The sequence below is a fragment of the Cottoperca gobio genome, chromosome 8 (assembly GCF_900634415.1).
Source record: "Cottoperca gobio chromosome 8, fCotGob3.1, whole genome shotgun sequence".
In the NCBI taxonomy this organism is placed as follows: domain Eukaryota; kingdom Metazoa; phylum Chordata; class Actinopteri; order Perciformes; family Bovichtidae; genus Cottoperca; species Cottoperca gobio.
Genome location: NC_041362.1, coordinates 4,513,126 through 4,526,065, shown reverse-complemented (window position 1 = coordinate 4,526,065; position 12,940 = coordinate 4,513,126). Strand labels below are relative to the sequence as shown.

Below are 12,940 nucleotides of genomic sequence, written 5' to 3'. Positions count from 1 at the left end.
GTACTGAAATTATTACCTCATTGTGTACAGTGTTGCATTCAAATCAAACTTTATAATCACAAAAAGAGGATGCAAAAGTTTAATATTAGCTCCCTTATTTTCACAATATTATTTGAATGTATCATTTATTTTATTCATTTTAATCACTTTACTCTACACACATATTATTTTTTTTGTTTTACTGTATCTAGTAGAAGTTATTATATCTTCAGCAACTTTTGCCTTCATCTTGCACCTTATTTACAACCGGAATATTAATCAACAGCCCCATTTAACCATTTACTAGTCATGTTGATTCATTATAGTGTCATCTTTAACTGTGTCCATGTACCTGTGTCATTGTATTTTATTGAATTTGAATGTATCTGGCTGCTATGGCGATTTAATTTCCCTCTGGGGATCTATTCAAACTGCCATTATGTCTGTGACCTATAAAACATTGTGGCTTTGCAATGTGTTTGAAGAAAATAAATATATTTTGGAAGTCAGCATACCTACAAACCAAAACACAATGCCTCTACGGCTAGTGTAATACAAGATGCTGTGGTTTTATTTGTTTGACTATGTAGTAAAATAGAGAATAGTTTGATCTTGTGTAATTAAAATGATCTGTCAGTCGGACTGACTTTAGCCATGTTACACACACATTATATTATACTTTATTTTTAGTACTTGCAGTAAAAGTAAAAGTACTGCATTCAAAACCCCACTTAAGTACAAGTATGACTCATATATTATTATACATGGGATTATTATTACTGATGCAACAATGTGTAAGTAGCATCTTATGTTTGCAGCTGTTGTGGCTAGCTTTTACTACTTTATATACAGTTCGGTAATTCAACCCAGTGATTCACAATTTAAATGCCCTTCAAGGGGTCACAACATAAATCTGAGGGGTTTTGAGATGACCTCAACATTGTAACATGAGTTTGAACTTTGAACACTCATAAAAGCACTATACACACACACGCGCACACACACACACACGCACAAGTGAATGTATTTGTTATGCGCAGTAAAACAGCACTTGATCGCCCCCTCGCGCGGACATGACAAATCACACTTTAGTGTGTAGTTTCACTTTTGCTGCATGGCTTGTAAAGTGTGACGGCCTTTGAAAGGTAGCGAGAAACCGCCGTGAAACATATGTAAGGTCAGTAATCGTTACAAATCTGAAAGATATCCGAGATCATGTGTGACATGGAGTTAAAGCGTCGGGTGCAAGCTGAAGATGTTCCGATACTGCGATCGGCAGCTTTGTGTGATTTTCCCACTTCCTTGACTCTCGGCTCTGCAATGTGGCTTTCCTGCTCGCTTCTACATATCTTTTCTGACTTCCTGTAGCAATAAACACTCAATAATGTGCCCTTATTTTCGCGAAATGGCTGCAAATTTGACCAAAATAGTTTAGATTTCAACGTGATATGATCGTAACTTTACAATTACAAATATGTATTGTGTCTGTGAAAAGCAACACATAGTTAATAAATAAATAAATGCTGTTTGGAGCAGTTTATTCTTTGTCAATATGTCAAACGTTGCCAACACAACAGCCGCTAACTGTAGGTGGGAATGAGGAAGAAGGGGCGTTAACTTTATCATCTGTCACAATTTGCAAATATTATTTAACATTTTCACATTTATTGCACGAGGGGATTTGAACTAAAAACGTTTTTACACACACAATATAGAGCAAATATCTCAACAGTTATGGTAGAAAGATAATCAAATATAATGTACCATAGCTTATGTCAATGTTTTAAAGAACCAGCTTTAGAGGAATTGGAGAAGAAACCTTGATGTTTTTGTGATTCACAATTATTCGCTGAGAATTTCAACAAAAGTCTCATTGGTGAAGGCACCTGAAATGGACGTTTTCAAGTTATGTTGATGTAGTGTCCTAGTAACCCCCATAGAGGGGGTTTTATTACCACATTTATCTCCCTCCCTATTCGCAAGGGCGGGGTTTGTGAATGGTTGGCTGATAGTTTCACATTAACAACTTCATGAAGAGGTGTTTTGTTAAAGCTTCTTGTCATCATCCTGTTGATGTTGACGCTCACCTCTTCTGCAGATTCCCGGCAGCTTTGTGTTGCTGTCTTGCAGCCACTTATCTTCACAGCAGTAATTGTGTTTCTCCCAGCAGATGGCAGAGCCGGGCAAGACTGTGAGGGTGAGTGGTCTTCCCACAGACATTGAGGATAACAGGCTGAAAGACAAGCTTTGCATCCACTTCATGAGAGCCAGGAATGGAGGAGGGGAAATAAACTCTGTCACTATTGTCAAGGCAACGCCCGTCTCTGCCCTCATCACCTTTGAGGACAGTGGAGGTCAGTAGGGTCAGGGTGTGTGCATGTCTGTGCATATGAAGTGAAGGGGAGGGGGCTTCTTCTGAATGCATAATTGATTCCAGTACAGAGACATGTTTGTGTGAGAATACTATTAATTATATTTTCTACATTACCACTCAGGTCTCATATTACAACCGCAAATGCTTCATTAACTTTTACTCTAAAGTTTGCAAAATGTAGTTGCAGTAATTTGCAAAGCGTTAGTTTCACTATTGTGATCAGTGATTTACACTAAGCTGAAATGTTGACATGCAAGTCAATGGAGAAGCCAATGGTAAAGCGCTTAGTCAGGATGCTTCGCAGACTGAGATTGATTTCCAGCTGATTATCCCTCTCACACAGTGGCACAGAAAGTAATTCAGCATTGCAGGCACATTCTGGAAGTGGATGAGAAGAAGTATGACGTTGATGTTGTTGTTGTTACTGAGCACCGTGAAAGCCTGGACACAGACAAGGTATAACAAGTATAACAATAATAAGTTGAATTTTGGAAAATATGTCAACAAATACTGAATGTAGAGTAAAATCCAAGAGTGTTTGTTGTCTCTCTTCTTCCATCATCTTAGGTCATCATAAGTTTATCTGCAACTATCAACCTCAGACTGCTTCCTGGGGGAATAATGGTCCTGACGAGCCTTCAAAAGAGCCACCCTGATGTCCAGATGAACTACGATGCTACTGAGGAATTGTGCACATTGCATGGCGCCTATTCCAAAGTTCAGGCAGCTTTGGCACAACTATTTGGCCATCCTGAAGGCCCACAATCAGCAGGAATAAAAGACTCAGGTCAACCTGCCACCAGTGGCTCCAGGTCAGTCCAGATAGCACAGAAGCCTCATACTCAGGAGTCAGAGGATCAGAGCAGGACATCTTATAAGCAAAGAGAACAACAAGAGAAAGTTCACATTGGCAGGCCTTCTGATGAGTACAACTCCAGCTCAATTAGAGACCTGACACCTGGTGGTTCTGGCCGGGAAGATAAAGGCCAGACAGAGGGTGCAGCTCTGCAGCTTCCTGTGCATCCTACTGCATCAGAGGAGGACTTCTCAATAATTGTGGATGCCGACATGTTCCGGTATCTTCAGAAACACTGCCAGAAGGAATACCAGCATATCCTTAGTCAGTATGGTGTTGATGTGGTGGATTTGACAATTGAGGGGTTTACTACTCTGTTTTTGCAGGTTGCAACAAGAGTAGGGGAGGGTGGTCAAGGTCAGGAGCGCCTGAAGTTAGCAAGAAAGGCAATAAGTAGGCTTCACCAGGACAATGAGAGCAAGGTCCGTCGAGGCCAGCTCCCCAAGAATATCCTGTCCCTCAAGGACGGTCTGCAAAAGGCAATGGAGCACTTAAGTGTCAGATTTCCTGAGCTTCTTCTGAATGAAGATGACCAAAATATTTACATTATTGGGAGCAGTAGTGACATTTCTGAGGCCAAACTGTTTCTTCTGGACTCCAGCGAAGTGAGGGGTAAAAAAGAGGATGTATCCAGTCTTCTTAGATCTTCTCCATATGATTCAGGTTCATCAACTCATGCTGATGAGCAGAGAGTCCCCCTCGACATGTCCTCCACTGTAGATTCTCTGGAGGATAGGATAGATCAGCTGATAAGGTCAGAAGAGGATGCGAAGAGAGCTGAAGGAGCCACAAGGTATAAACTAGCTGCTCGCTTTAAGGACTCAGGGCTTTCTGCATTAGGCAGTCGACCCACTGACTTTCACCTTACGAGGGCTCTCATCTCCCAATAGACAAACACGACTTGGGCCAATGTTAGGGCATGATGTACTGTCAGAAACAGCAGGGATTTCTGGTCAAAGTGTCTCCAGAGCATTAGCCCAAAACACTGGAGGGGACATCTTGTTTAAGAGTGAAGATGCTTTGGCATCAACTGCTTCCATGCAGCATAAAACCTCCTCCAACTCACATTCAATTGATACTCGACCCAAGAGTTTAACATCCCCCCTTCACACAACTCAATACAGCTTTTCAGGAAGTACTCCACTTTCTCCTGCTCGGTCTGGATCCACCTTGAAGCGAGCCAGTAGTTTCTCAGGAACGCCTCTGCAGAAGGCGCAAGTTATGAGTCAGAAGAGTCAAGACGACTCCGGCAAATCCACAGTCAGAGCCAGAGGCAGGTCCTCTAGCTTCAGTAACCAAACAGGGAGGGACAAGCGGGAAGTCTGTAATGCAGAGATTACAGTTTCCAGTGTGATGTGGAAGTACATTAAAGAAGCATACAACAGCCGAGTGGAAGACCTGATTTCTGATGTCTACATGAAAGAGAACTACTCACAGGGCGATGGTAGTCTGACTGTCACCTTAAGAGGGGCAAACTCATCCATAGTGAGTTCATGTCGGCTAGGTTTACAGAAGCTGGTTGATTCGGTTAGTGTAGACTTCTCTGTGCAGGCGCTGTGCCTGTCAGACCTCGGTATCACTGACACAGCAGATGAAACCTTACAGGCTTGTTGTGCTGAGGTGCGTAGCTTGTTCAAGAAGGTTAGCATGCAGATTGTTAAAAAGAACTTGTTTATTTTAGGCCCAGGAGCGTTGTGTTCTCAGGTAGGTATGTTACTGCAGGAGGTATTTCCTGGAGATTCGGCCCAAATACCTAAACAGCATGACTTCTCTGGCCCCTCTACCTCTGATCGTAATCCATCCACATTTTTACAAATGAATGATGTCCAAAGTACCAGTTTGCATTATAGTAATTGTCAGGTGAAGCTCGATAGCAAAACAAGGAAAGCCGATGGGACTGATAGAAGTCAGGAAAGGAGAACGAACCAGAGAAGTGACTTGACAGAGCTGGTGAATGGAGCTATTAGTCAACCGTTGGTGAGGAAAGACCCTGTCATTAAAGAGAAAGTGGAAATTGTAGGTACAGTGGAGATGGATGGACAGAAGACTGAGAGATTTGTCAACAACTCTAAAACGGTAAATGATGATAGTGCGAGACATGTGAATGAAGTCGGGTCAACAACAACCCCTAATGATAAAGACCTTCACAAGAAAGTGAGAACTATAAATTCTACTCAGCACAGTATGAAGCAACAACAAACAGAGATCACCCCAGGGGATTCCAGGTCAGATCTGAAAGGGTGCATCTGTGTGTGTGGTGAGAGTGAGATGTTGACAATGAAAACTAAGTGTGGGGCTGCCATGTGCTCAAAGTGCCTGGACACCGTACATGTCCACTGCAGAGTTTGCCATGAGACACCACAGGTCATCCACGGCAAGATGACCTACTCCAAAATACACGTCAGTCGCCTGTCCGGTTACACAGAAGACTCTGCGATCAAGATCATTTACTGCATTCCTGATGGTATCCAAGGGGTGAGTGGCTTATTTCAACATATTCTCACTGATAACTGAGAGAAGCCTTACGCAGAATGTGCTGGAGTGCCTATTAATCTTTCATTTTGAGAAGAGAAAACTATTTATATTGTTATTGTACATATTGTACATGCTTTTCTAATGTTTACCCGATATCACTTTACAGAAAATTGTTTTATTCTGTACAAGGCCTCTTTTTTTTACAAATAATTCATGTAGAGGTACTTTTTGTTGTAGTGTTGTAGTGTTGTAGTTGACTTCTACACAATGTCAACAAGCATTTAGCTTAACTACTATGATTTATAGCTGGTTTTTTTAGAAGTCTGAGAATGTAGGCTTCAGACAAAGCTTGGAAAAAGACGCCCTCTCACCCAGCCTTAGTTTAATTGCTTAGTTTTGCTCAATACCTGGATGCCACCTCCCAAACTCTGAACTATCTCTTTAACACATTTAGGCTTTCTTTTTAATGTGATCTTTTTTTTGTAAGAATATTTCCCTTTGATTCACTGAGCCTCCCCTGAAACTGTTTGGAGACCCGCGTCCCACTTTAAAAACCTCTGCTTTATAGAGTACTGCACAATCCACTGTGACATTGTGCATAGGAAGTTACTGTTCTGTAGGAGCTTCTTGTGAACGGTGTGTGCTGAAGGAGCTCTAATAACAAGACTTTGCCTTCAGCTTATGCGTAGTAATATCTTTGAGACTTTGTTTACGAGTGGGATCTTTGCTTTCTGTCTCACCAGGAGGATCACCCTTCTCCAGGAGAACCATTTCAAGGAGGTACTTTTGAAGCCTACCTTCCCGACAGCGCGAAGACGAGGAAGTTGGTGCACAGGCTGAAAAAAGCATTTAATCAGGGACTCACCTTCACTGTGAGGGACACAGACACAGGGGCCAGGGTCACCTGGAACTGCATCCCACACAAGACCACCCTACATGGAGGCAAATCAGGGTGAGTGGGACCAGTGCGAATGTCTGCAGAGCTGTAGAGTTAAAGGTCACACTAGTCCATGTATCTGAGCTGAACAGTCTTCGTTTTGTCTCTCACAGGAACGGTTACCCAGATTCTTTGTACTTGACTCACTTGTCTGAGGTCTTGACCTCCAACGGGATTGAGGAGCCACCAGCCAAGTCTTAAGAACAAAAGCAATCTGAGGAGGACTTCTTAAGCTGTTATATCATTTTGCACTATATTTGCAAGTTCATGATGTCTAATAATGTATATAGAGATTGACATATTTTTAAGATAATAGGTTTATAGCTCTCATTGCAGCCATTTTGGATTTTTAAATGTTATAACCTTCCTCGCAGTAGCTTTTTTCAAGATAGATGATTCAAGGTATATTTTTACAAACTGAGTGTAAATGACAAATGTGACCAACCACCCATTGTTTCACTTAGCGTTCCTGAACGTTGTATCACTGTCTCAGCTTTATATTGTAAAAAAGAATTGCATACTATTTTGTATAGTGTGCATGGTACCATATAGATATACATTTGCACAGTTTTGTTTACGCAAATGAAAAGTGCGCTTATATATAAAATGTATTATTATTATTTTGTACTTTCCTGTGTAATTTAAAGAACCAGGAAAAACAGGAGGACATTTGTTGAATAGTTATTTTGTAAAGATCTGTGTTTGTGTCTCTTTTTTCAGAATGGGCACATAAATAAAAAAGCACATCTCCTGACATTTTTGTTATGCTTTTTTTTATTAGTCCTGGAAAACATGTAAGGCATATGGTAACATTACACACTGAAGCGTTACAAGCTCTAGAGGCCATGTGGACAACATGGCACCACGCAGTAAACCCAGAGTCAAGCACAGAAGCAGCATCAATTCAAAGGGTTTAAAAAACAAAGTTGAGAGTGTTTGCAACCAGGAAAAAAAAACAACACAAGGAAGGAGAACTAGCTTGGAAATCAACCTGTTGGGTATGCCTTGTAGAAAATGATCAGTGGTGACTGACTTCTAACAGGTGGTGTGTAGTGGGTTGTGATGTGAAGAGAGTTTCTGAAACATTCCCAGAGATAGGTTAAGGTGTCTCATGACTGGAGCAGCTGGCAATGACAGTGACGGTGCTAAAGGTGAGGACGGAGTCGGGGCAGTGTATTGGCTTCAGTTAGCAACTTGGTACGACTGGAAGGGCATTATCTTCCCTCACACCATGCCACTAAATGAATACTAAACTATGGTGGAAACAGACGGTGAGCTGTACATAAACACATGCCTTGTTTTCTGTTTTTCTAAATATGCATCCTAGTACTGTACATGACAAGCCCAGCCAGGCTGTACGTCTGTAGCAACTCTGCAATGGTGCTGTGATGGATGGTTGTTCAGGTTCTCAGGCTGGATGAGTGAACAGAGTGGCTCTGAATTTGGAAATAAGCCACTGACAGAGGCTTACCTTTTGACTTGGAATACTAAAGCTTACATGGAACATGGATGGTGAGACTGTTTGTGCAGTGAACTCAGTGAAATAGAATGATGTGTGTGTTAGTTAATGCAAAATGAAGTGGTTTCTTACATGAAGAAAACTGCTGTTTGGAATGACCTGAGAAACCAAATTAAAAACAGAAGGAAAGTCACCTCAAAGCTGAACGGTGGGTGCAAGTGAGGCTCTTCAGCTATACAAGCCAAGACAGACAGAAGAGTAGCTATTGGAAATACTACACTCATTGTCTTAGTGTATTAATTAGTAATATCAAATCTAAATTTGCAAATGTGCAGAAAATGACCACTTTTTAAACTTTGTTTTTCTCCTGTGCATCTCTTGAGTTGCTAAGCATTCTTGCATAAGTGTCTGGAATGACTGTGAAAGCATTTCAAGATGACTTTACACTGCAGCTTCAGGCAGCAGGCCACCCCCGCCCAACTGATTGAGTTCATCTCAAAGGCATCTTAGCTCAAAAGAACCAAGGGGAAAATATTGAAAGAAAGAAAGACATTATAATCGGTTTTCCACATGCCGATGAATGCATGCAATTTCAAATTCCAGATGTCAAACTAATGTTTTATTTGCTGTGATTGTGTAGGGAGAGAAGAGGGGGCGTGATATGGAGAGGAATTTTGGACTGTGACTGTTGCACCGGCCAAGAGGCTCTGCAGATGCAGCACAGGAAAAGAGGAGTGAACTGAGATCAGCTGTAAAGCGGAAATGTTGTGTCTGGGGCAGGCCAGAGCTGAGCTATGATCAGACAATAAGCTGGGTTTTTGTGCAGCTGTCATCCCTGCACAACTGTGTGAAAACATATGCTCCCTCGCTTGCTAAACAAGCCATTTGGAAACAAAGTAAAAGAAATAGAAATCCATAGAGAGGAATACTCTGGAGTTTTGGATTTAGAGGAAATTTGCAGATTTCTGTGAATCTATATGTGTTTTGGTGGAGTTTTGAACCTTAAATGCACCACATCCAGTCCCTTTTCACTGTGATACTAATTTTATGGTTGTAAACGCTTCAACCTGTTGTGGTCGAAATGATGTGAGAGCTGGTAAAACACAGTGAAAAGGATATAAATACGGAGGGAGGCGCCTCGGATTGAGGTAAGCTGTGTGCAAGGCGAGAGGCACAGTGCAGGCCTACACTTGAGCAAGACTGCAACCAATCCAAAACTACAAATTGTGTTAAACCTTTTGTAAATTGCAGCAAAAATTCTGTCCCCGTGAGCATTCGGGATACAAATCTGACACACTGTGACGACTCTTTTTCTAATTTCACTTTTCTTGAAGGTAGACGGAAATGCATCCAAAAAACAGAATTTTCTTCATATTTTTTATGCACTGTTAATATTCAAAGCATTGACAGAGGAATATACATACAATTTGGCACACATGGTTCGGACCAACAGAAAGACTTCATCACATTTAAAAGGAGTGCAGGTTGGCAGGTCCCCACAGAAGAGTATGAGCTTTGAACTTTAAACCCTTGGATAACAAAACAGACAAACAAACGGAAATATAAAGGTAAATTAAAATAACATATTAAGTAAAACATCCTTTTTTTCTTTTTTTTTTACTGAAGCGTTTGTTTCTCACATGGCACTCGGAACAGAAGCACCGTCCACAGGTTCACAAAGGGAGCCCAGCAGATTAGAACAGAACACTAACCAGAGGCTGACAGGACAGTCACTCCCCACACCGGCGTGGCAGTCGCACTCCAGCCCAGTTCACCCCGCCCTGCTCTCCACATTTTACTTCCCACAATCAAGGATGGATGAATGTTTTGATTTTAGCTGCCACCAAGTTGGCCAGGGCAGGGACTAGCAGGCTGAAAATGAGGGGACCTATATGTCTGTTTCAATGTGTGTGTGTGTGTGTGTGTGTGTGTGTGTGTGTGTGTGTGTGTGTGCCACCTGTGCTTTCAGTGAGCTTCAGCAGATACACTGGGAGTGGATGATGGGAAACAGGCTGCAAACCTGGAGCAGAATCAAAGCCTGCGTGGGACTGGAGTGCGACTGCCATGCCTGTAAGTGCATTAAGATCAGCGAGCAGAGTGCAAAAATACTAATACCAACTGTCCTCATAACACAGGCCTCTTATCAGACAGGAGGGAGAGACAGAGTGAATAGGGAGGGTTGGAGCTACATAATACTGTAGCGGAGTAGTGTGAGGGGGAAATGTGGCAGGGGTAAGGTGGGTGCTTTTAAAACCTGACAAACGACCTGAGGACACACACACATCTTCACACACAATGGCACACCACACACATCACATGAGGGAGGCCACTCATGCTAACACAACAACTTTTTTTCTTTTCTTTTTTGTTTTGTGTTTTTTACAAAGTCACTAGTCACCATCTGAGTCTCATACACTGAGGCCGGGCTCACAGACAGACAGGCAGGCAGACAGGTAGATACATGTCTAAGGTTTAAAGTTGATATCCTCCTACATGAAAGATTTAGAGTCCACCCAGTGGGATTTAAGATGAAATGTGAAGGATTTACTTTAATGACATTACACCAGTGAGACAAGATGCATACTGGCCATTAGGGGGAGCGGTGCACTGTTTTTGCCAGCACGCTACTAATTGCACACATTGTCAATACTACGATTTTAATTTCACTGGTTTTTGAACAAACTGTTTTGGAGTGCAAAGCTAACAACCTTGAACAAAACTGCTCCAACTCTTCATTTTATCATCTGAAATCCTTAATACATTTTACACCTGTTTGAATACTGGTCTAGAGCACCGACTGTTGGCAAATATAGAGTTAGGGAGGCAGAAAAGAGAGACACGGGGAGAGGGAGTCAGAGAGAAACAGACCACAGTGCCTTCTCTGACGAGCCTGACGCCTGTTGCTATGCCGACCATAGAGAGGGAAATGGAAAGAGGAGGGAGAGAGAGAGAGAGAGAGAGAGTAGAGACAAGCAGAGGAGGCGAAGTATGGACGCCAGCTTGAATTGAATTCTCCTCTCTCAGGTCAGGGTGATCGACAGGCGAGCGGTCGCTGTGAAAGGAGCAGAATGCCATGGAATGCCTCGAGGAGGATCAGGGAGGAAGAAAGCCTGATCCCGAGGGAAAGAGGACCGATATTCACCTTCATAACTTGCTCATTTCAAACGCTTCACTATCTCAGCATGACAGTGCCCCTTTCATCACATTCACTGTGTGTATGTCTGTGTGTGTATTTGTGGCTTGTTTAAACAGAAACAAATTCTCTCTTAATTGGCACTGTGCACTTCTTGCCAACAGTTGGTCAGCTAGAAAAATCTGTAACTAAGGAGAAGGAAGCTGAGCAATGATTTTCTGCCTCCCTATTCAACGCTGCACAGAAAGGCTCATTATGAGGGAAATTTATATTCAGGCAAGTACAGAACTGCAGAACTCACTATATTAAACTTCACTTAGGTGGGAACGCATGCATTATGGATCTGTCTCCCTCTCCACTGATGAAGATACAAGATATATCAAAGCTAAGGTCATACAGACTGGAAGAATTATCAGGAACGATAACCAATGCTAGGCCTGGCAACATTAACACCATTCTCTGAGCAATCAAACATGATGATCAAAACCATGTTGCAAATATCTCCAGGGGAGCCTGGGTGCATCAGCCAATCACAGGCATCTCTGACTCACTCTCAGTGACATAACTAAGCATTGGACACGAAGATAGGAACGTGTGGGTGGGTGTGGTTCTCCGTTTATCTGCCTGTCTTTGTGCCTGTCTGTGGGTCCGGCCCGTGGATGGGTTGGGGGTGGGGGCGGTGGTGGTGGTGGTGGAGATGGTGATGGTGGTGGTGTGGGAGGTGGGGGAGGACTCAGCACAGTGAGGGGAAGAGAGGAGGTGGCAGGTGGAAGTCAGAGCAGAACAATTTAGCACAGTGGGAGTTGAGGTGCGGAGGGGCATGGGGGTCGAGGGCGGGGCCGGAGTGCGAGCAGGGATTACAGTTGTCAAGGAAACAGTAATTTGCCCCAGGCCTGGACCATACCCACAATCCTCCACGGCTCTCTTGTCTCCGTCTTTCCCAATAGGAAACATCTTTCGAGTGTTGCGTCTACTTTCTCGATCTTGTGAGCTCTTTCTTTGGAGCTTACAAGGTGGAACAAGTGTTTGGACTTTTATTTTTATTTTTTAGAGATAAAGGCAAGAAAACACGAGGGGAGGGGCGGGTGGAGCCAGACCTGAGTAATCACTGCCATTGTAGTGAGGCTGAGGGGGGGGGGGGGGGGGGGGGATTGACAGTGGTGTGGTAATTTTGCAATCTACCCTTCTAACTCTTTTCAATCCTTGCTTACACTCCGCCCCCACCCTCCCACCCCATCCATCTCCATCTTCATCTCCATTTCGCCCCCAACCCCACCCCCTGCTCCCAGGACACAAACTCCCTGCTGGTCTGCTTGACTATCCATCCCTCCCGCTCACTTCTCCTCCTTGCTGGGCTCTTCCTTCTTCTCTTCCTCCTTCTTCTCCTCCTTCTTGGGCTCCTCTTTCTTCTTGTCGTCCTTCTTCTCCTCCTTCTTGCCATCGTCCTTCTTCTTGTCGTCCTTCTTCTTGTCATCCTTCTTCTTGTCCTCTTTCTTGTCTTCCTTCTTGGGCTCCTCCTTCTTCTCCTCCTCGGGCATCGGCTCCGTGGTGAGGATCACTTTGCCGATGTTGTTCCTCTCCTGCATCTTTCTCATGGCATCGCCCACCTGGAGGAGGGATAGAAAGGACAGTTACATAAGGTGAGATTAAAGAGTGTGAAAGGAGGGCAAGGAGAGTTTAAATACACCGGTCATTGAGAAAAATCTATTGAGAGCACGCAGTATTAG

The 12,940-nt window shown here is 43.2% G+C and overlaps 2 protein-coding genes across 4 annotated transcripts in view; one reads left to right on the top strand and one right to left on the bottom strand.

Annotated features, from left to right (window-relative positions):
- Positions 1-1,018: 1,018 nt before the first annotated feature.
- LOC115012150 (uncharacterized) lies at positions 1,019-7,377 on the top strand. 3 transcript variants are annotated; one of them, XM_029437600.1, is made up of 6 exons: positions 1,019-1,156; positions 2,150-2,333; positions 2,697-2,809; positions 2,921-5,684; positions 6,428-6,636; positions 6,735-7,377. In XM_029437600.1, the coding sequence occupies exons 4-6, from the start codon at positions 4,119-4,121 to the stop codon at positions 6,820-6,822; spliced, it is 1,863 nt and encodes a 620-aa protein (XP_029293460.1). In that variant the 5' UTR covers positions 1,019-1,156; positions 2,150-2,333; positions 2,697-2,809; positions 2,921-4,118; the 3' UTR covers positions 6,823-7,377. The 3 variants fall into 2 exon arrangements, with proteins under 3 accessions (XP_029293460.1, XP_029293461.1, XP_029293462.1); XM_029437602.1 differs by having other exon boundaries at positions 1,106-1,151.
- vat1 (vesicle amine transport 1) overlaps positions 7,377-12,940 on the bottom strand; it is a 29,642-nt gene continuing 24,078 nt past the window's right edge. Inside the window, exon 6 of the mRNA XM_029437619.1 lies at positions 7,377-12,820. Within this exon, the coding sequence (XP_029293479.1) occupies positions 12,548-12,820 (273 nt within the window). The 3' untranslated portion in view covers positions 7,377-12,547. The remainder of the gene's footprint in view (positions 12,821-12,940) is intronic.

What these genes read in the sequence shown, in the direction of transcription:
- LOC115012150 (XM_029437600.1), top strand. Translation starts at nt 4,119, where the DNA reads ATGTTAGGGCATGATGTACTGTCAGAAACAGCAGGGATTTCTGGTCAA. An exon ending in TTCCTGATGGTATCCAAGGG is followed by an intron (nt 5,685 to 6,427) that starts GTGAGTGGCTTA and finishes CTGTCTCACCAG; the next exon opens with GAGGATCACCCTTCTCCAGG. An exon ending in CTACATGGAGGCAAATCAGG is followed by an intron (nt 6,637 to 6,734) that starts GTGAGTGGGACC and finishes TGTCTCTCACAG; the next exon opens with GAACGGTTACCCAGATTCTT.